The 19,889-nt window shown below is 50.5% G+C and overlaps 1 protein-coding gene across 1 annotated transcript in view; it reads right to left on the bottom strand.

The window, feature by feature from the left end:
• Positions 1–3,400, bottom strand: part of MYT1 (myelin transcription factor 1) — a 34,870-nt gene extending 31,470 nt beyond the window's left edge. Inside the window, exons 1-2 of the mRNA XM_075721351.1 lie at positions 3,346–3,400; positions 1,441–1,471 (exon numbers count right to left, since the gene is read on the bottom strand). Coding sequence (XP_075577466.1) covers positions 1,441–1,471; positions 3,346–3,400 — 86 coding nt within the window. The remainder of the gene's footprint in view (positions 1–1,440; positions 1,472–3,345) is intronic.
• Positions 3,401–19,889: the final 16,489 nt, after the last annotated feature.

Genomic DNA, 19,889 nt, shown 5'->3' with positions numbered 1-19,889 from the left:
AACAAGAGCAGCTCTGATGAAGATGCTACAGGCTTTTATAAGCTTTCCTGCATCAATTAAAGCCGATTCCCCCGCACCCCATTTTTGATGTGGTGAAACGAAGCCTGCAGTAAAAAGTAAGTAGGAAAGAGCCAAGGGGTTCAGCATCGAAGTTTTCCGAAGCAGGTGGCAATTTGGGATGTCTCTGGCTCCGGTGTGTTAATTTAATCCCTTTAAAAAGCACCAGCGCAGAGGTGATGCTTGGCATGCTCTGGGCCAGGCTTTCTCATTCCCGCTCTCCTCCAGGGAGGTTTCATGTATTTTGGCAGGAGTCCCAAAAGAGGAAAGGGGTCCCAAAAGAGGTCTATTAAAGCTGCTCTCCTTCCCCACAACAGCCACCACACCGACCTGCTCTCCCCGCCTCTCCGCAGCCTTCATATGCTTGACAAAAGGGCCTCTTATTGTTATGCAGACGATGCCTTGCTTCCAATTAGTCGATTAATCGTCCAGTTAATCAGGCAATTAGGTGACAGCTGCAGAGATGGCTTTGTGGAGCACTCTGTCCTGCCCCTTATATATGTCACCTGCTCCAATTACCACCTCCACTCAAGTGTTCAGCAATAAAAGTTGGAGAAGTGGCATGCCCGCCGCTTGCTCCTCCTGTCTCTCCAGAGTAATAGGAGAGTGGAGAAGCAGAAATGCTCTGAAATTGGGTTGGTTAAGGTCCAATTACTCTTTGACACACACGGTTTTCTAAGGGAGGCTGCTAGAAGAGGCAGCCCCTGCTATTAGCGCCTGTCCAGGTTAAAGACTCCTACCTCTTGGGTAAGCCCTCGTGCAAGGTTTAAAGGGAGCTTAGAGATGGGGGAGGCTCTTATTTATAATGAGAAGCTCTGTAGGGCTTCAGAGGCTCGCTCCAGCTCTTTTGGCTGCTGCTGTTGGCATGCCAGCGCTGCAAAATGCGTGACGATGGACCTCGGTGACTCAACGGGGGACATAGGGCCAAAGGAGGAGCATCTCGCACGAGAAGTGATGTGACACAACATTGTCTGGGGGCAATAAGAGGATGTAAAAGACATGGAAAACAAACTCTGGGTAGTAGGATGTCGTCCCTAATGATCCTGCATCACAAAACGTGGGCATTAGGTTTTGCTGGGGTTTAGATCTGGGGTGGGACAGAGAATGGCTGGAGGGTCTTCAGTCTAATGTGACCCATCCAGAGCTCATGTTTTCATCCCTTTAACTCCTGTGTTTTTTCTGGTGTGTGTTGTCAAGTGGTGCCCTGAGGACTTGGACACAAGGTGCCCACCAATATAAGCCCCCCAGCAAGACCTCCGCCCCCTTGGTCCCATGGGTTTGCTCCCCTCACCCAGGTCCCCAAGCCTGTAAGGGGCTGCGGGGCTTCACCCAAGCACGGGGCCTCCCCTCCCCCCCACCGCCGAGGAGGAGCAGGGTCCTTACCTCACCTCCTGGCCGATGAGCTCCGTGGGCACTGGGCGAAGAGGCGGGATGCAGCAATGGAAACAAACACAAGATCAAAAACACAACAGGGGTGCCCAGCCCCCCCAAGACATCCCCCTTCTCTGGGGGATCCTCTCCCGCCTGCTGCCGGGTTTCTATGGCCTCCTTGGGCATCCCGTTTGGGAAAGAAAGGGCAAATCTATCCTGCCGTCTTTTACTGCATGCCAGCCTGTAGGAAACCATAATCCTGCCTTGTAAATCCTCGTGCCTGTGCTTGATTTCAAGCATGTGAGTGCCTGCCTGCAGCATCAGGGACTACCTCTCTCCTTAAATAGGCGACAACTTTAAAGTCAATGGAGCTATACTGATACACAGGCACGTGACTCAAACACTTTTAAGTAAAGACTGAGTTTTCTTGTGCCTTCTTCTCTATGTTTGCCTAAATATGCTCCTCAGTTACTTTTTGCACAGTTCACTACTGTTTTGCTGCAATGGCCACATTGACCCTCTAGCTATTAACAGGCACAGGCACATTTTTCTCCTCCTCTTGTCACATATGGAAGCCCCTGCCTATGCTCAGACACACGGTAGGGGATGTGCTACTTGGCTTTTAAGGTAAACAATAGTTTGTAGGGGTTTTAGGGATTATTCCCCACTTGTGAATAAGAGAACATCCTGCTGCTTACAATAACAACATATAACAACATCACATCGTTGCTGGAACCTTACATCCAGCCAGGAATCCAAATAATCAGGAGGGGGAAAAAAAAGACCCACAACACAAGTCTAAATTTGCCCAGGCTAAAAACCATAACACGTTTGCTCAATTTGTTTGAGCTAATTGGATTTCCTGGGATCCAGCTTCAACAAACTGGAGGCAGTGGCAAGTCCCAGGGTGTACACAATAAATTACCTTTTCACGTTAAGAAACCCAGATTCGAGTGCGAGGAAGGCAGGGTGCGAGAAAATAAATAGAATCAGGGCACTCTCATTAGCAACCTGAGCAAGCACCTTTCTGTACGTGCAACAAAGCAATAAAACCCAAAGATCCGAGCTCGATTCAGCACAGTTGGCAGCATCTGGGGTGTGTTTTGTTTTTAAAAAGATGCGGATGCTGAGAAGAGCAAGGAGGAAGGTGGGTCAGGACAAAGAAAGGTGGTCCAGCCCAGCTGTGTGGGTGAAGCTGCAGCCCCTGCAGCCATCACACTTTTTCAGCCAGCCCCGTTCATCCCTCGCTTCCAGACACCTTTGCAATTCATCGAATCCACGGCCACAAAAAGGAACCAAAATGGAGAGGGCAGTCTGTAACCATCACACGTGGCAACGGGACCACCCGAGGGGCCCCCCTGTGCCCTGTATCAGAGCACCCCGCCTTCTCCCAGAGAGAAAGCACACACAGAACGACCAAGAGCAAAAATAAATAACAATCAAGCTTTGCATTAACAAGTCGTTTGTCCTCACGTCCCTGCCGGGGGACGGCCCTGTTTGCTTCTCCAGCACGCGCTACTTCTGCCAGGCACTCTCAGATGTGCAACTTCAAAGCCGCTGGCAGAGTGTGCATGATGAAAGCCCCAGGAGCTGATCTGAAGCTCCAGTGATTGCGATCCCCCCTAAAGCAAAGCATGAAAAGGGGCTTTTTTTTTTTTTTTTTTCCCCCTCCTTTCTTTTTTTCCTTCTCCTAGGCATAGGGGATGAGAGTTAAATATCACGAGGACCAATAAATGTTTGTGGTTGGGAGTTTTCCAGGTTTGTAGGCAAAGGTCAGAGAGGTTGGCGGATGGGCAGTGAGCATAACGTAAAGAGTTAAGCCTGGACCTGAAAAAAATCACAGCCTATTTGGAACAAGCAAAGTGCAGGGAGCTCAGGTCCATACATCCCCGCGCTGCGGGATAACCAGCTGCTCACCTCTGATAGACTTCGATCGTGTGCGTGCTCTCTTATCTTCATTTTCTAAACTCATCTGGAATGGAAAGAAAAGATAATTGTTGAAAGATAATAAGAAAATTATTGTTAAAAGACAACCTCACATGTGGTCATTGCTCTGTGTAAATACCCGGGCGGTAGGGAAAGCTTTCCCATGTTTTTGAGACAGGTTCCTTGCATTGATTTTAGTGTTCAACCCACAGTGCCCAAATTTAGCAACCTTAAATTAATTTCCACATCCTGGGACACAACAAGGACTCTCTGCTGGTCGGGTACCACAGAGGGACAAACACCCAGATGTGATGGCCTGTGATGGAAAACAGCTGGGTCTGAGGTAGCACTTGTTAGGGCCAGAACGGATTTCTCTGGATTTACACCACAGAAGTGCTATGAGGACCTAGGTGAGTGGCTGGCACACATAATTGTTCAGAAATTTCTGCATATGCAGCTGAGCTGATCTTGTGCCTGGGAAGGACAACTTTCCATGTAGCGCCCTAAAGAGCAACCTCTCCTCTCTGCTTAAATTTGACACAGAGAGTTGCATCTAAATAACCTCTTGCAATGTGGACATCAAACAGGAGGGTCTGCGGGGAATACGGGCATGAATAAGTAACATCGGGGACTTCAAAGTGCTTGATATTAATTAAACATCACAACATGCCACAAGGTAGCGGAAGGCTGAAGTGCAGCCACCTCTGGGGTACAGAGCAGGCTCCGCACCCGCACCCCGGTGTTGGGGGGAGCTTTGAAATCAGCTGTGCCTGGAGGTGGGAGCAGCGAAACCAGGGGACCTGCACGGTGGGGCAAGAAGGTACGGCGAGAATATTAGACATGGGATTTCATGAAACTTGTCAATGGAGTTGCTGAAGTGCTCAAAGAGCTGATTTGACATCTTGCCCGGACACAGACGCTCTCTCTGCAGGCAGGTGCATTTAGCAGCAAATGCCAAGGGGGTACGCAGGACTGGGGTGTGAGCAGGGAGGTGGATCACAGCCTGGTAGATTGGGGACAAGGTGATTTGGGTTTTATTGCAGTGTTACTGCCTGGGACATTTCCTCCTGGGACAACAAGAAGGAGAGAGAAAAGGCGGGGGAAAAGGACCACTTCCAAGTGGGATTTGACATCATAAAATAAAAAATTCTCTTTGGAGCATCCTGTACAAATCCCAGTTGGAGAGGGATGCAATGAGCTCCCGTACCATCCCAAAATGAGGAGGCTCCACAGCTAACCTTCTGGCACCCCCAAAAGAAGGTCAAGGAGCAGGAAGGGACACCCGTGCAGAGCACGTGCTGCTCCGCTGGCGGTGGGGAGATGCAGACACGATATGTGCCACCACAGCCCCATGTGCACGTTGCAACTCTTTCTTGATGGCTGCTGCTCGCAGTCCCCAGCAGAAGGGGCTGGGGGTCCTCACCCATCACCCTCAAAGGATGCACTGCTGGGTTTGGGCCTCTCTTGTCCCCCCGTGCTGTTTGGGAGGAGGGAGAGGGGATGGAGGTCCCCAGCTGATGGGGCACCGCAGCTGAAAGCACCTCAAAGGGGAGGGATGAAATTTCCCCAAGTGCCTCTCTCCCTCCCACTGCCACCCTCTGGAAAAGCAGCATTAACATGCAATGATTTATGTGATTTGTTAGATGGGGAGATTGGGGGGGGAAGAGGGGAAAAAAAATCAAAACCTAGAGCAATTTATGCATCCTGTCAGCATTCAGCTCGTGGCACCACGGTGTTGTGCTCCACGTTTATTACAATCTTCCCAATAACACAGCAGACAATTACTATAATTTCTATTTTTAAAGCCCCAGTTCCCTGCGGACCAATGGCTCATGTTTAAAGTGTGGAGAGGAGCAGGTGTCAAAGGGACTTCATTACATTTATGAGCCTTTCAACGTCGGCGTGCGCTGAGCGAGCTAGCTACTGCTGCCGCTGCACACCGACAATACGACTAATACATTTGATTGCTGAGAGCCTGCCTCCAACCAAAATGAATTTCAGAGAGGGCTTTTTTCTTTCTCTCTCTTTTTTTTTTTTTTTTTTTTTTTGACAGTTTTCCTGGGGAATTGGCACGTGTTGGCCTGGTGCCTTGGCAATATGGGTTTCCTGCAGATAAATTATTCAAAGGGGCAGAGGAGGGAAGGCTGCGGGAAGCGTAACAGGCACCGCCTGCACCATGCCAACCCCAGCCAAAAAAGAGGAAGGGCTGGGACCCTGCAGGGACTGTGGGGGAAAAGCAGAGTAAAACTTCAGTTTTCTCAAACCTGCCCTTCAAGGCCAAGCTGCTTGCCTATAAAACAGGGAAGATCCAATTTCATGTCACATTTGTCTTAAAAAAAAAAATTAGGTATCACATCTGAGCTAACATCCAGGCTCCTCGCTACACCATAGCGCCTCATAAAGCAATTCCTCCCGTTGCCTTCCACACCTCTTTCAAGCCAGGATCAAATGCCCTGGGAAGATGGGAGCCCACTCGGTCACCGCATGGGCAAGGGGGACAGGAGTCACCTGAGGCAGGGACGGACCCAACCTTGCTGCGAACCAAAGGATGGAAAAGCCAAATAGGCTGCCTTGCCTGGCCTAATGTACAAAGCACCCTTTTTTACCCCACCAAAAAAATTTAAAAAAAAAAAAAAATGGTTTTTTTCCCCACTGGGAAGACCCCATTACTTGGTTAGAGAGCTTGACACAGCCCCATCACTGCATATTTAAAGAGTTTCGCTTACAGCACCGGAGGGATGGGGTAGGCTCTGCACACCCAGACTCTGTTCTACCATCAGGCTCCTTTTCTCAGCTGAAATCAACAGCAACATCCTCCTCAAAAATTACTTCCCACCAAAGTGCAGAAACACCAGGAAAAAGATCCATTGCTGAGCTCAGCCCCTGCTCCTCCCAGGCAACTTAAATTAACTGACGTGGCCATTACTGTGCTTCTGGAGCCTCCGTGGTTATCGGGCTCGGATGCATGAAGGTTACATGAAACCACTGTCCTTTATTGTTCGCCTCCTCAGCGAGAAGCCCTCTAGACAGATCGTTTTAACGTGAAATTTCAGGTCACATAGTGCATGTTTGCAGCCTTGAAGACTGATGGGGTATTTTCATTTGTTCTCTTTCTTGTTCGCATAATAGCCAGGCTGAGAAGCTATCCAGATTTCATTCTTACTATTTTAACTCTGAATGGAAAACAAAGCAATCTGAAAGGAAACCTGCAAATAAATTATTGCTGCCAGATGCCAGCCCCAGAGAATGTTAGTCCAGCTAGAACAAGACAGAGGTTTATACCGCTCCTCCTCATTTTATCGCTGGATTATCATTCACGTTAAACCAAAATAAGCATCTAGCAGATTTCCTAACCCGACGCCAGGAGACAACACAGCAGAAAGGACCCCGCGCTGGGTCTCAGGGTACTCGCTCAAGGATTCAGCTCCGTGCTGTGCCACTGACAGGGTAACCTTGAGGACATCACTTCATTTCTGGGTGCCCCTTTTTCCCCCTCTTCTCTCTAAAGGTGCCGTGGTGCAGGGGCTATTTCTTACCATATGCTTGCCCCGTACTAAGGAGCTTCCTGACACGACCATAATACAAGCTATACTGGTGATGTCCCAATGCTGCAAATCTAAATCAATGACATTCAGACAGATAAACTAGAAAGACAGTTTAACCTGAGTACAAGGTGAATTTTAACAGCCTACTTCTACAGTAACGGTCTTGCTCTGCTGCCAAGACTACAGCAATACAGCGTGGGAACAGCAGCACGGATCTGAAGTTTAATTTTATGGAGTACCCACAGGGTTGATATTTTCTTCTTCTTTCTTATCTTAATACAGATTTCTTTTCTGATGGAAGACCGAGGTGCTGACATAAAAACTGCTGGAGCCTCCTGTGCACTGATGCCCAGGTGTGCCTGGGCTTCAACAGCTCTATGCAAATATGCCATTAAGGGCCATGCTGAAATTCCCCACGGTCAGTGGTAATACTTTATATGTATTCAAGAGCACCACGGCGCTCAGAGAAAATAAACACGCTGAAAAAGCCTTCAGCTGGACAAAGGGAGGTGAGGATTCAGCGGAAATATTTATTTTACTCTGAAAGCAGCAGAGCTTCCATCACTGCTTATTTGTGGATATAGCAAAATCCCATTTGCAAGAAGCTGTGTCCGAGCTTTAGATGGACAGACAGAGCCTCTATTTTTAGCTAGAAAACCAAAACCTAAATTTGCCTAGCAGCGGGTGAAGCAGAAGGAGGAAAATGCCAGAGGAAATTACATTTTTCCTACAGAAGTGTTGAAAAGTGGTTTTCAACTCAGTCCTTCCCCTCTTCCAGGCTGAAGGAGCCCCTTGTTTAGCTCCTCAAGGGAAAAGGCCGTACCAACCACCCTAACGAGGTAGGACCCCACTATACCTCACCCTACCCTGGCCATGCGCAGCCAGAGATGGTCCAGCTCCCACAGCCCTCTCTCAGGGCTGGGTTCAAAGCCAGGATGAGGAAGGGAAGGGAGAAGGATGCTGTCTGGGAAACCTCCACCATCACCAGCCTTGTCCCAGCAAACTCCTTCAAGCTCTCACCAGGGAAGATTAATTTGCTGGTTAACTTGCACCGTTGTTCGCTGCTTCTTTCCTACACAAGGATCGCCTCATCAGCGCGAGCCAACGAGGGCAGCAAACCCCAAGGTCCAGCTGGATGCAGACTACGGGGCAGATCACAGCCAGGCAGCAAAACTGCCCCTCAGCACCCACCAAGCAGTGAGGATGGGTTTGAATGGCCAGCCTGGTTTCTTTTGGAGGGTTTTTATTTTCCACCCCATGAGGAATCCCTCCTTGGCTGCTGCAGGCCAAACATGGGTTGACAGACCTGGATCTGGGTCTCCAAATCTCTCCCCCCCCAGCTCTCCACAAAGTGCCACGGCATCACTGGTCAGCACAGGAAATGAAGAGGGCTTCATCCCGCTGGACCTTCTCTAGCTGTTAATTTTTAAAAAAATAAATAAGGGGTGATGGAGGAAGAAATACCCCTTGATCAAGAGTCTCCCTCTACTTTTAAAAAAAGGCTCAATAGTAGCTCCCAGCTGCTATTTTATAACCACACTCTGAGGTTAGGGTTTGGGTTTTTTTTCCTTCTTCCTTTAGGGTCTTCCCGGCTGCTTGATTTAAATCCTCCTGACGTTCCACCTATTGTGAGTCCCATCCTCAGCTGAATAAACTACCGCCCGCCTTTTGCTGTGGCACTGCTTCCAGGAAAGGACACCCTGTGCAATGTTCTCGGGCTCGGAGTCAGGGAGAAGAGGATTTTGCCTTGACATCTTTAGATGCAAAACCGCAGCTTGTACCCACCTCAAATTAAAAATTACAGCTGTGTCACAAACATCCTCCAGAAGCCGTGCCGTCAGTTTTCATTTGCAGAAAGGGTCCAACCCCCACCCAAAAAAAAAAAAAAACCCACCCCAATGCCGTGAATGAAATGCTTACTGAGCACTAATGCTCTGTAGCGATAGCAGAGGCATCCTCCGCGCAAGTGAAGCAGACCAGAAAAGATGCTCCTGAGCATCACGTTTGACACAGCCACAGCTGTATCGTGTGCCTCCGCAGCGCTGGCTTTCGAGCGTTTGGCTGGGGTGATTTCATATGCGGTGGCTTAAGCTGACATACTTTCCTCTTGAACTGTTTGAAAGTGTCACAACGCGCAATCCAAACGCCATTTCGCGCGCAGAGGGACCTAAGTGGCTCCGTACGTGCAAACAGCTCTTACGCCAGAAGAGGAGGAGTAGGGGAGGAAAAGAAATATCACGGTTCTTCAACCTCATTGTTTTCAAGCTCGGTAATAAGCTGCCTTTTTCATAAGATTATCCTCGAGTGGCACGACGCGCGGCGATTGCTGAAGCGAGCTACATGCGCATCTCCGAGGAGGACGGCGGCGGCTCGTGCTCGTGGCAGGGGATGGGCTCTGGCAGCCCCACCTGTCCTAAGAGTGGCCGGCCTTCAGCAACAGCCTGCCCTCTGTTCAGCGGTACCCCCAGCCAGCTCACCAGGGCACAGGAGAAGAGAGAAGATTTGGGAGAGAAAGATTCATTTCTCCATCAGCCACCGCGGTCCAGGACAAGCGCAAGCAGGAACGTCCATGCGGACGGTCTCAGCTGGCTCCGTGCGGAGAGCACCTCTCCCCGGCACTCTTCAGAGATCTCGTTTCAGACGTGTCATGGGAAATTTTATCCTGCACCTGGACTTCTTTAGAGGCAAAAATAAATAAGTAAACACGCCCCACCTCCCGTTGTCCTTCACCGCTATGCATCCTGTGGATTACAAGCCATACCTGGCACAAAAAAACTACGTTTAAATACAATACGTATTGATGAGCATGCATGCAAGTGCAAGCATGCACACACCAAAGGCTAGAGAGGGATTGAGACCTCTTCCCCTGGTGAGATAAGAGGGCTGCACACACACACACACAATATCCAGGCCTAAACTATCCTAAGTTCTACCTGGATTTTAGGAAAATACAGCAGAAAATAAATACGCCACTGCACTGATATGCAAAGAAATATTTTTTTTAAATTTGCCTAAATGGATTTAAAGTAATACATGGGGGAAAACTGCTCATAGAGAGCTGACAGTAGCCTTATCAAAGCCAGTCTCCTTCACCCGCTTCCTATTCAAGTTGAATTTGGCTTTTATAACAAAGGACCAGAATTCATCTATTGCTCACTCACGCACCTCAGGCCAACAGGCTCAGTCTTGCAGCCAGGGATGCGCAGGATCAGGCCCTTGCGTACCCTCGACATCCCACGGTGTGACTCTTCATGGACCCGGCTTTGCGGGACCAGCACTACTGCCTCCAAAAGCTGCAGCTCCCCAGATCCTGCTCCCACTTCAGATGCCCCCTCCCCACCTCCTCCTCTTGCCCCCAGACCAGTCACTCTGGTAAATACAGATAAGCAGAGCTGGGGCTTGCAAGAAACAGTTAATATTAGCAATGTACTTGGCAGAGGCAGAGCACTAGATGAGCACCAGGTACTAGGAATATTACCTTTTGTAATCATTGCTTTATTAACATACAACAATCTTATTAAATCTAATCTAAGTGCTTATTTGGCAGGTTCAATAGAAAAGCCTTAATTGAGCTCGTTTTAAATATAGCAACAACTGCTTACTCTGCTTTCTAAGGTGTGAGCTTTCCTGGAGACACCTGCTTGCAGCTGACAGCTTGTTAGTGAAGAAGGATGTTTTTTAAGGGTGGATTTTTGCTGGTTTGGGGTTTTCCCAGGGCTCAGTTTATTTGGGGGTACAGAAAGAGTCGGTAACATCAGTCACCCAAGGAGGGCTTCCTCCATCACCCAGGTGGGTCCGTCCACCGGTCTGAGATGGTGCCTCCTTACCGAGAGGCCAAAACGGGACAGGAAGGGCCATTTGCGTAATGAGCAGCCCAGTTCTATGCTTAATTAAAGCTTCCTAATCTGCTGGCAGTGAATCTGCCAGGAGGTTTGACAGCCTTGGCTGGACCTCTTTCATCAGCCACAGCTGCAGCAGTAAATGAGCGGCTCTGTTGAGCCCCCAGGAACGGCCCAGGGTCCCGGTGGGGATGAATGCCTCGCTTGTCTCCTCCGAAGGCACCACGGCTTCACCTGGCGTACGAGGGGCTTCTTCCGACCAGCCGGCGCCTTGGAGAAAGGGCCTATTTTAACAGGCCTGGGACTGACCTAAATATCCAGATCTGAGCCACCCTTGAAGGATGCGACTGGAGAGGAAGGCAAGGATTTAAATATCTGGACTCAAAGCCAAATCTTGACAGCTGGAAGCCCTCTCTGCCTGCATTCACCATGCAGGAGGTTTGGCTGTAGCAAGGAGACAGAGACTTCTAAGTCCTGCCCATCGCTTTGGCTACCGGAAAGGCTCCATCCCCCCAGGACCACCTGGTCCCTAAGGGCTGGAGCAGCACGTGGCCCTCGTCCTGTGGCCAAGGCACGGGGTCACCATACCGAAAAAGCACGCGCTTCAGAGGACCACGGGCTTTCTGCTCACCTTGATGCGTGTGCCGTGCAGGCTGGCGGCTCCCTCGCAGCTGCTGATCTTCTCTCCGCAGGTCCACCTCTGATTCAGCAGCTCGCCCCGAAACTCATTTTCTGAGGAGGGGAAGAGGAACACGGGGTCAGGACGCAGAGTCAGCCCACCACCCCATCAGCAGCATCAACCAGAGGTGAAAATGCAGTATATATTCCCTGCCTGCTTGCTTTAATGGCCATTCAAACGCTGCCTGAGGGTCTTCATGCCCCAGGCAGGCCCCCATGGTGCCACTCGAAGGCCAAGAGCCCCAGTCGTGAAGAATTTGCGATTGGGGTAAATGAAGGCTCAGAGACTTAATGGGCTCCCACACATCATTCAAGCTGCACGAGCAGCCCATGCACACCCTCAGCCTACCCCAAACACTGTGCAACGCTGCTCAGCTTGGTTGGAAAACACAATATTAACAGTGTGACTGGGAAAGGCAGCCACCAGCACCAGCCTGGGAGCCTCACGGTGCCCGTGGCAGCTGGCAAAGGGCTTCTCTGCCCTTCGCACTTGCTCCACCCTTACACCCTCTTCTCTTTCCAGAAATGAAGTTAATTTTTAATCTTTCACAACAATTCGCGCATCTACAGCAGTGGATGGGACCCATTAGCTGGACATTGCTGAGAGCTGAGTGGGGTCCCCACGCAGCTTTCTGTGACACCAGCATTTTGGGAGTGGGTTATTACAGCAATAGGCAGTGAAGGGAAAGATTATGGGAAATGCGTGCCTTGCAAGTGGTTTCTCCACACTTTCCCTTCATCTAGTGCAACTTCAAACATCTTCAAGGGGCCGGCACCGGCCTGGCCACACACAGGCAGATCTGCAGTAGCTGGGCCAGCGCGGAGGAGCTGCCATGGCACAGGAGCTGTGCAGCACAGCTTACCCTCCCGCACAGTCATTGCTCATGGTAATGAGATCAGAAGCATCTGCCCCCAGAGTCCAGCCTCCGGGCCCCCAGCATCACAGCTCACCTTGGCAAACCATTGTCGCTCTGGGCGCTGCTGCTGCGAGCCTTCCCCTCGCATCTTTAATTGCAGCTCCCTCTGGCACTGAGTACTGAATAATTTACTGCCTGTTCTCCAAGTCTTGCTCCATTCATCTTCTACCACCAATGCAAGGGAAAAAGGAGAGCATCCCCCAGAAGGAGGCACGTGAGGAGCTACACGCGCACCGGCACGCTCATTCATCTTGGGCTCCTAATAGCCTGGGGAAGAGCTCAGGGCAGAGGTTTCGTTTCCTCTGTTGGAACAAGCTCCCATGCTTCCTTGACTTGATGTGTCTATTATTGGGGGGATCTCAAAGACAGCGAAAATAGGGAGAGAGCTCACACATGCTAAAGGAAGCCTGTGGAAGGTGGGTGTTTCCAGCAACGGGTGATTGCTGAGTGTGTAGACACCAGGCATGCAACTTTGGATCTGCTCTGCCACAAAGCAGCTTTTACAAGAACGCACAGATTATAGCTGGACAATTTATTCCTCCCCTGCCTGTGTCTGTTCTCTATTAAGGAGCAACCAGTATGTCCCACAGTACTCTTGCAAGAATGCGTATATTGAAAGACTGGGATAATTCAATCCTAGGGTGATGTACAATCCAAGTTTAGTGCCTAAGATAGATGACAGTGAAAGCCACCTTCGTGTATTTGTCCTACAACAGAGCTGTTCTGAAGCCAGGAGGGCAGCTGGGGGGACTTTTCTAGGTTTCACAGGAGAAACATCTGTGTTGGAGACTCTACTCCAAACCCTGTCTGAAGCACTGTGTTCCAGCCTGGACCCACAAGACAGACACAGGGCTTGGAAACAAAATCCAAGAGTTGCTGAAACATTATTCTGCTTTGGAGAAGGAAAAGGGAGCAAGGAGGCACAGATGGCCAGGCAGAAGATGAAAACCAAGCAAAATGTGGGAAAGCAGCTAGAAAAGGACAGAAGAAAGGAGAACAGAGGGGAAAAAAATATCAAATAAGAAGAAATAAAGATGTTTCTGTAGCACATTCATAGGAAGCACAGCCTGCCTGCTTATCTGAAGCATTTCCCTGAGCATCCTTCTCCCAAACAGCGTGTTTTAAAGCAGAAGCATCCTCTCTGGGATGCAGTGGGGGCAGGAGCAGAGAGTGGGTTAAACTGTAGAAACAATGGATCCTGGATGCAAGAGAACCAGAGTTCTCTATAGCTTAGAAGATTTTTGAAAGGTTGAGAGGTCATGAGATTCAACCCCGAGGAGGAAAAACCAGCACACAAAACACACACGCACACTGATCCTCTTTGGGCCTGTTTTGCTCACATGTGCCTTAGTCATAGGCTAAGGGTGAGCTCTGGAAGCTGCTGCGGTAAATCTGGCCCGAGATGCCAGCTCGTCCTTGCCACAGGCCCCATCCCAACCTCCCGTGCCTTCGTCCCTGTGAGCAAGAGGAGGGGAAGGGGCTGCGTGTTGGGGCGAGGAGCCTCGGCTAGGTTGAAGGTGCGTTGGTTGCACCAGCTCAGCGCCCTCCTGCCCGCTCCCGTCCCTCTGCCCAGCCTGGTTCAGATGGCCAAAGCAGCTCCGTCAACACACGAATCAGATTTCCTCTACTCCGTGCTGCTTAAATGCATCTGGTCTCCGGAGAGGATCAGCTTGCGCTGCTGGCTGTGCCCCTTCCACCTCGCCTCCGGACTCTGGGTTCAGCAGAAACGCAGCTCACTGGTTATGTGAAGGACACTTCTTTTAACCCCTACCTGGACCACCCAAGAGAAGATGCGGGATATCGGCTTAAACGCAAGTTTTTGGCCATGGGAAGCAGATCCCAGAGGGAACAGCACATTTTGGGGTCCCCTCCTGGCACCAAGCTGGGACAGCCAAAGCTCACAGCTGGGAGCACTTGCATCCACTCCCCCTCGAAAAATAACCTAGGTGCTCAGCTGGTCTGGTAGACCACTGCCTGATGTTCACATCCCGAAGGAAATGGCCAGCTTTCCCCCACCCGCTCCATCCTCAATACCCACCACCTAGTCAGGACTGGATCACGCACTGGGGTCCCTCATTAGACAGGCTGCTTTTCCTCATCAGCATTTATGACAATCCATCACCAAAACATCAGTGTGTCCTCTTCCAAATGAGGTTCTTTCCCAAACCTCGAGTCTCTTTGTCCCCTTCTCTCCTTCAGAAATATTTACAGAGAAAGGTCAGCTGTGAACCAAAGCATTACAAATTCTGCACAACCCTGGCATGAAAGAGCAAGTTCTGTGAAACCTTTGGGTCACCCTCACCAACTCCAAACCAGAAGATCTGGAAACCTGGGAGGGAGACCACACGCAATTCAGAGCGTTAATCAGACTTGGGTGCGTTTTACTTTCCATTTCCAAAGAGAGAAGAAAGCATTGATTTGCCAGAAAAAAACCTAAACCTTCCAAGGAATGGCAGAAAGTTCCCCCCAAAATAAACCCAACAAACCTCACAGGAAGCTTTGGAGTGCGGAAGGTGAATAGAAAACCAGGCAGGATGCTGCAGGAGGGGGCTGCCTGGGTGGCCGCCGGCTCCCACACGTGTCCTTACGGAGCTGGGGGAGCCCCGCGGGCAGGCTGCCTGCGAGAGCAGCACCACCCCGTCTCCAAATCTATACAGAGGTTACATCTGCTCTAGCAAAGTGATGGGGTGAGAGACAGGTTCTTCAGAGAAAAGATGGGGGCTGAAGGCTTCATTTCCTCATAAGCTGTGTCACTGTGTATTTAAACTGAAAAGACTAGAAGGAAAACATATCAGTCTTCACTTGCTCCCCCAAGCGCAAGAAAAGTAAAAGGAAGAGAGTAAGATTTTTCTTCATCTTTGTTCAGGCACATTTTTCATGGGAAAGGTGAACCCTGTGTTAACAAGGCAGCAACGTGCTGAGAACAGGCCGGGTCCTTCAGCGTCCCGCCAGACAACGCGGGCTCACTTCTCGGGGCAAATCCAGCAGCAGCGTCAGGGATCAGAGGGTGCCCTTTGGACCCCATCCTTCATATGAATTTAAGAAAAAACCCAAACCAAACCTCAAATCCAAATTTTACATCTTCTCTAAGCTGCAAAAGCCACCCATGGGCCCCTCCACCCGCTCAGCATCGCTTTGCTGGCCAACACCCACGCATTTTGCAGCGCATCGCCCACACACGCTGCTCCGTGGCCACCGGCCGCTGCCTGGAGAACAGCAATAACTGAATTTGCTTTCCTGCGTGGCCCCAAACCCACGGTGCAGCGAGGGCTTCTCTTCCAGCAGGCAACACGAGTCTTATCTTTGATTTAAGGCTTCAGTTTCAGATCCTCGCTGCACCACTGAACCCCCTTGCACAGCCCCACCCAGCCTGCAGCACGACTCATTGCTCCCCGCTCTTTTCCAAAGAAAAGACTCCTCCGAGCCGACACCCTGCACGAGCGCCTGCCAGTTCAGCCTTCACACACGCGGGAGCACAGCAGCTATGCATCAGGGTGCTTTTTTCAAGGGAGGTGAATTAAAACCTCTGTAGGGATCCAAATACACTGAAAAAGTGGAACCCAGCTACTTTCGCAATTCTTCTCCATTCTTCTCTGATGCCAGGAGTGTTGGTTTAACCCCCGCTCAGGGCACAGAAATACTGTCTATTCAATGCAATTATCGCTGTTTACTGCGGCACGGCTATGTTCAGTGCTTCAAATTTAGCTTCCCAAACATGCATTTAATTTAAGATTTAATACCGGATGTTAATTGTATATTGCACAGTAAATGACTGATCATTAAAACATATTAATTGAGGTTTAACAGCTGTGTAATAGATATTACATCTCATACTTATCAGCGAATATGATTTAATAATAAGCAGTTAGGACGGGATGTATGGATGGGAGACGTAGCATGGCCAGCTAGATTGCAGGTCGTTCTTTGTTGTTCCTTTGCTGACCTAAAGATACTTTTCCTTAGCATGTTTGGAAGGAAGCTTGGCAATCTCCGAGCAGATGTTGAGCTTTGATGCTCTCACCTGGGGAGCTTACCTGGACAAGCCCCAAAGGGTTTATAATCTCTATAAAAGGAGAAATAGGGGACCCATGAGCGGTTTCCTCCTATAAAGCTGGGGCCAAGCTGCAGGGACCTGGCCCCATGACTATGTTTCCACCAAGAGCAAAGCAGGGAACCAGTCAACCCCTGTGGATGGGCAACAAACGCCGGGAGGTGGTCGTCCTCCCCCCGCACCTGGGGAATCCTTTCCACCATGTGCAAGAGTCACAGCCACCCTGTACTTTCTAATAGTAATTCTTACTTAAAGCAAGGGATACGCATACCCCAGCCCGTACACACTGGGCTGGTCTCTGGGGCAGTTGGGTGAACTGTTGAGTTCTCGGTCTCCTGCTGCTCCCGTCCGCTGGCCCCATCAAAGCACTGACCCAGCACAGCCCGTTCCCGCAGCCCGGGGCTCGCTGCTCCTCGTCCCCACGTCACTCCCAGCCGTGCCCTCTCTCACCGAAGCGCAGGGCCAGACGGTGCCTTGCTGCACTGAGCGGCTGTTCAGAGACCCAACAACTCATCGTACCAGTGAGCTGAGTGTTTGATCCCACAGCCCCGACAAACACGCAACACCGGCTTAACCCACTGTGCTACCAAACCACAGGCTGCAACATCAAAGCTTATGAAATCTGTGATGCGCACTCTGATCTTTTATTTTCCCCTTACCCAAAGGAAAGGAAAGGGTTTGATTTCAGTAGGATCAAACCTTTCTAGGGCTTTCACTGCCAAACGGATGCTTGCAGCATGGCCTGCGTGGCTAACCCGCTAAGCGACGGGCTCAGCACCAGCATGCCTCAGAGGTGTTCGCTGCTGACAGTCGAGTACAGCCCCGCTCAGCTCTGCGGGTCCTGGGGGCACAGAGGAGAGGAGAGGAGCATCAGGGTTTCCATCTGGCTATGCAAAGGAGAAGAGGACAGATCATTGCTAGCGTGATGCTGCTGTTTCTTCATCTCCAGCCACAAAACCCTCCACTCTCCTTCCAGTGATTTCTGCTGTAGTGCCCAGGGGCCAGCCAGCAGCCCAGGGAGCATCCCCTGCCTTGGCTCCCTCCTCCAGCACTCCATGAAGCACAGATGACTCGCATCCTCCTTCCCGGCCCCGTGCCACCTCAGCTCTTGGCCTACCCCACTTTTGATGCCATCAGCTGCCACCGCTGCCCAGGTGGCCATGCCTGCCCCTGTGGCCACCTCAGCCGTGCCAGCTCGTGCTTTGCCCCGTGATACCTGGCAGCTTTGGGTGCTTTTGAACTCTCTTTGCCAGGTCCTTGATGGGAAAAGGGAATCATCCCTTTCCCACAGCCCTGGGACAGGACCCAGAGCAACTGGCTTAATTGCAAGATTCAGATTTCCTAAACACGAGGGCATGTTGCAATAGGAAGGGAAGAAGCAACAAAACCTGCTCTTTGGAGAGGGAGCAAGGCCCTCAGCGGTGGGGTTCAGTAGCGGGTTAAAGACCCACCAGGAGCACGGTACAGACATCACCTTGCCATGGGACCCGGCACCCCCAGGCGCCTGTGAAGGCTGCTCCGCTGTCCTTCACCCAGGGCCCTCGCTCCATCCCTGCCCAGCAGCTCTGCACACCGAGCCATGAAGTGCTGTTGGGCGAAGACCAACGCTTTGCCCTCTTTCTCTGCATCGCCCAGTGCTACAGGAGCCGAGGCCCTCAGTGCACCTACCATGCAAAGGAAGCAAATGAGGCTACAGTCTGTCCTCATTAAGAGCAATATTCATGCTCCAGTGTTCATGGCCAGTTAATAAGACTTTTTATCAGAGTCTTTTTTCTTTTTCTACAAAGTGGCAGAAGCACGCTACACAGCACTGCAGAAGATATAACAGAAGGTGGTTTTCACCTTCCATCCTTGTATCACTTGTGTACTCTTCAAGAGAGGAATAACTGCTGTGTGCCCATGGTAACACTGCTGTCTGAGCATTGTTCTTAAGTATATTGATCACAAAGATTAAAGAGCGAACATTGTTCAACATCCCATCTTCCCCCGGCTCCTTGGTGGAGCTGTCAAAATGCAAAGCTGCTCCGAGCACGGTGAGCAAGGCCACCAACAACAGGGAAAACAAAGCGATGAGGTTCTCCACTGGAGAATCCCTTTGGGATTTCCAAGGCCCAGAGCAACAGCAGGGCCTGGAAAAGTGTGCAGCCGATGCTGACCCCCTCCAAGACAAGAGCAGGACCCGAGCCATGGACATCTCTGCCTCCTGCCTTCACCCTGCCAGCCACTAAGAGTTGCCCAAAGTGTGCCTCTTCCTACTGCAATAGCCGGAACTTTGTACGAGCCTGCTAGTAATTCCTCTCCAAACATACCTGAGGCTGAACAAAACAAACAAACAAAAAATTAAAAAAAAAAAAAAGAAATAAAATATCAAGCAAGCCCTAGCTTATCACTTCCAAATGATGAGCGCCAGCATCCCCCCTTCTGCCAGGCTTATCCACAGCATGGACCGCTCCTGCCACCGGCTTCGTCTCCAGCGTCCGTCCTTTTGCGCACGCAGAGGGAGCCCTGTTCAACAATGCTCATCTGCTTGTGCCCGGCGCGCGTGCAAACAGGCGTGTAACGCGCCAGGCACGCAGGAGAGCATCTCCAAGAAACAGGATGTTGCTTCTTTCTTCTTGCACATTTTCCTCATTATTTTGTTCTAATTTGGCTTTCCTGGTACCTTCTCTATTCAATAAAAGCCAAATGCAAACCGCATCCCTTAATCTCCGAAACAGCAGCTCACTGCTGAGAAAATAATATAGATGTAACTTCCAGCATCACACACTTTCTTTTCCATTTATATGCAAATGCCGACCTTTCACCCAAGCTGTCTCAAAGAAGTATTTCCTTAAAAATGCAAATAGCATGTTGCAGGCAGTTACTCTGGCTGAGTCTTTCTTATATTATTATTATTATTTCTTTTAACCTTACCAGCACTGTAAAACACAACTGCTAAACTGCACCCTGGTAATAATTACTTTTCATACCGAATCGAAAGCCTCCGTGGAGCCGATGTGTCGAAACACCAGCAGGAGAATTCAGCACGGATGAATTTTTAGAGATGGTTTTGGATAAGCATGTCTTGGGCCAGGGGGAAGGAAGCAGCTCCAAGACAGCGTTGCTGCCGAAGGGAACGACCCGACAGCTCAGGGTGAGGTTACAAGAGCATCTTCTGTCTTGTAAAACCCTTCCCATGGTGCTGCTGACAGGCAGAAGCCCTCGGGAAGGGGAACACAACCCGTGTAAGCTGGGGAGGTTTATGTGTCCGCCGGCACTGCCGGTGTTGGCCATGGATGCCCTTTCCCACCTGAGGTGGTCTAGGAAGACCTTTAGGGTTGCGTGTGTGTGCGTCTGCACACTGTATCTGTGCTGTACAAAGGAGCCCCGGAGCAGCCTTCAGGCTCCTGGGGCTGAAGATGAATAGTGAGAAGGGTGGTTGAAGACGGGGCTGGTGGGGAAATGGCCACAATGAGATGATGGATGCAGAGGAACAAACCAGCTTAGGGGATCCAAGACTCCCCTA

The sequence above is a fragment of the Pelecanus crispus genome, chromosome 14 (genome assembly GCF_030463565.1).
Source record: "Pelecanus crispus isolate bPelCri1 chromosome 14, bPelCri1.pri, whole genome shotgun sequence".
Lineage (NCBI taxonomy): Eukaryota > Metazoa > Chordata > Aves > Pelecaniformes > Pelecanidae > Pelecanus > Pelecanus crispus.
Note: the sequence above shows the minus strand (reverse complement) of the source record. Positions and strands in the feature narration are given on the sequence as shown.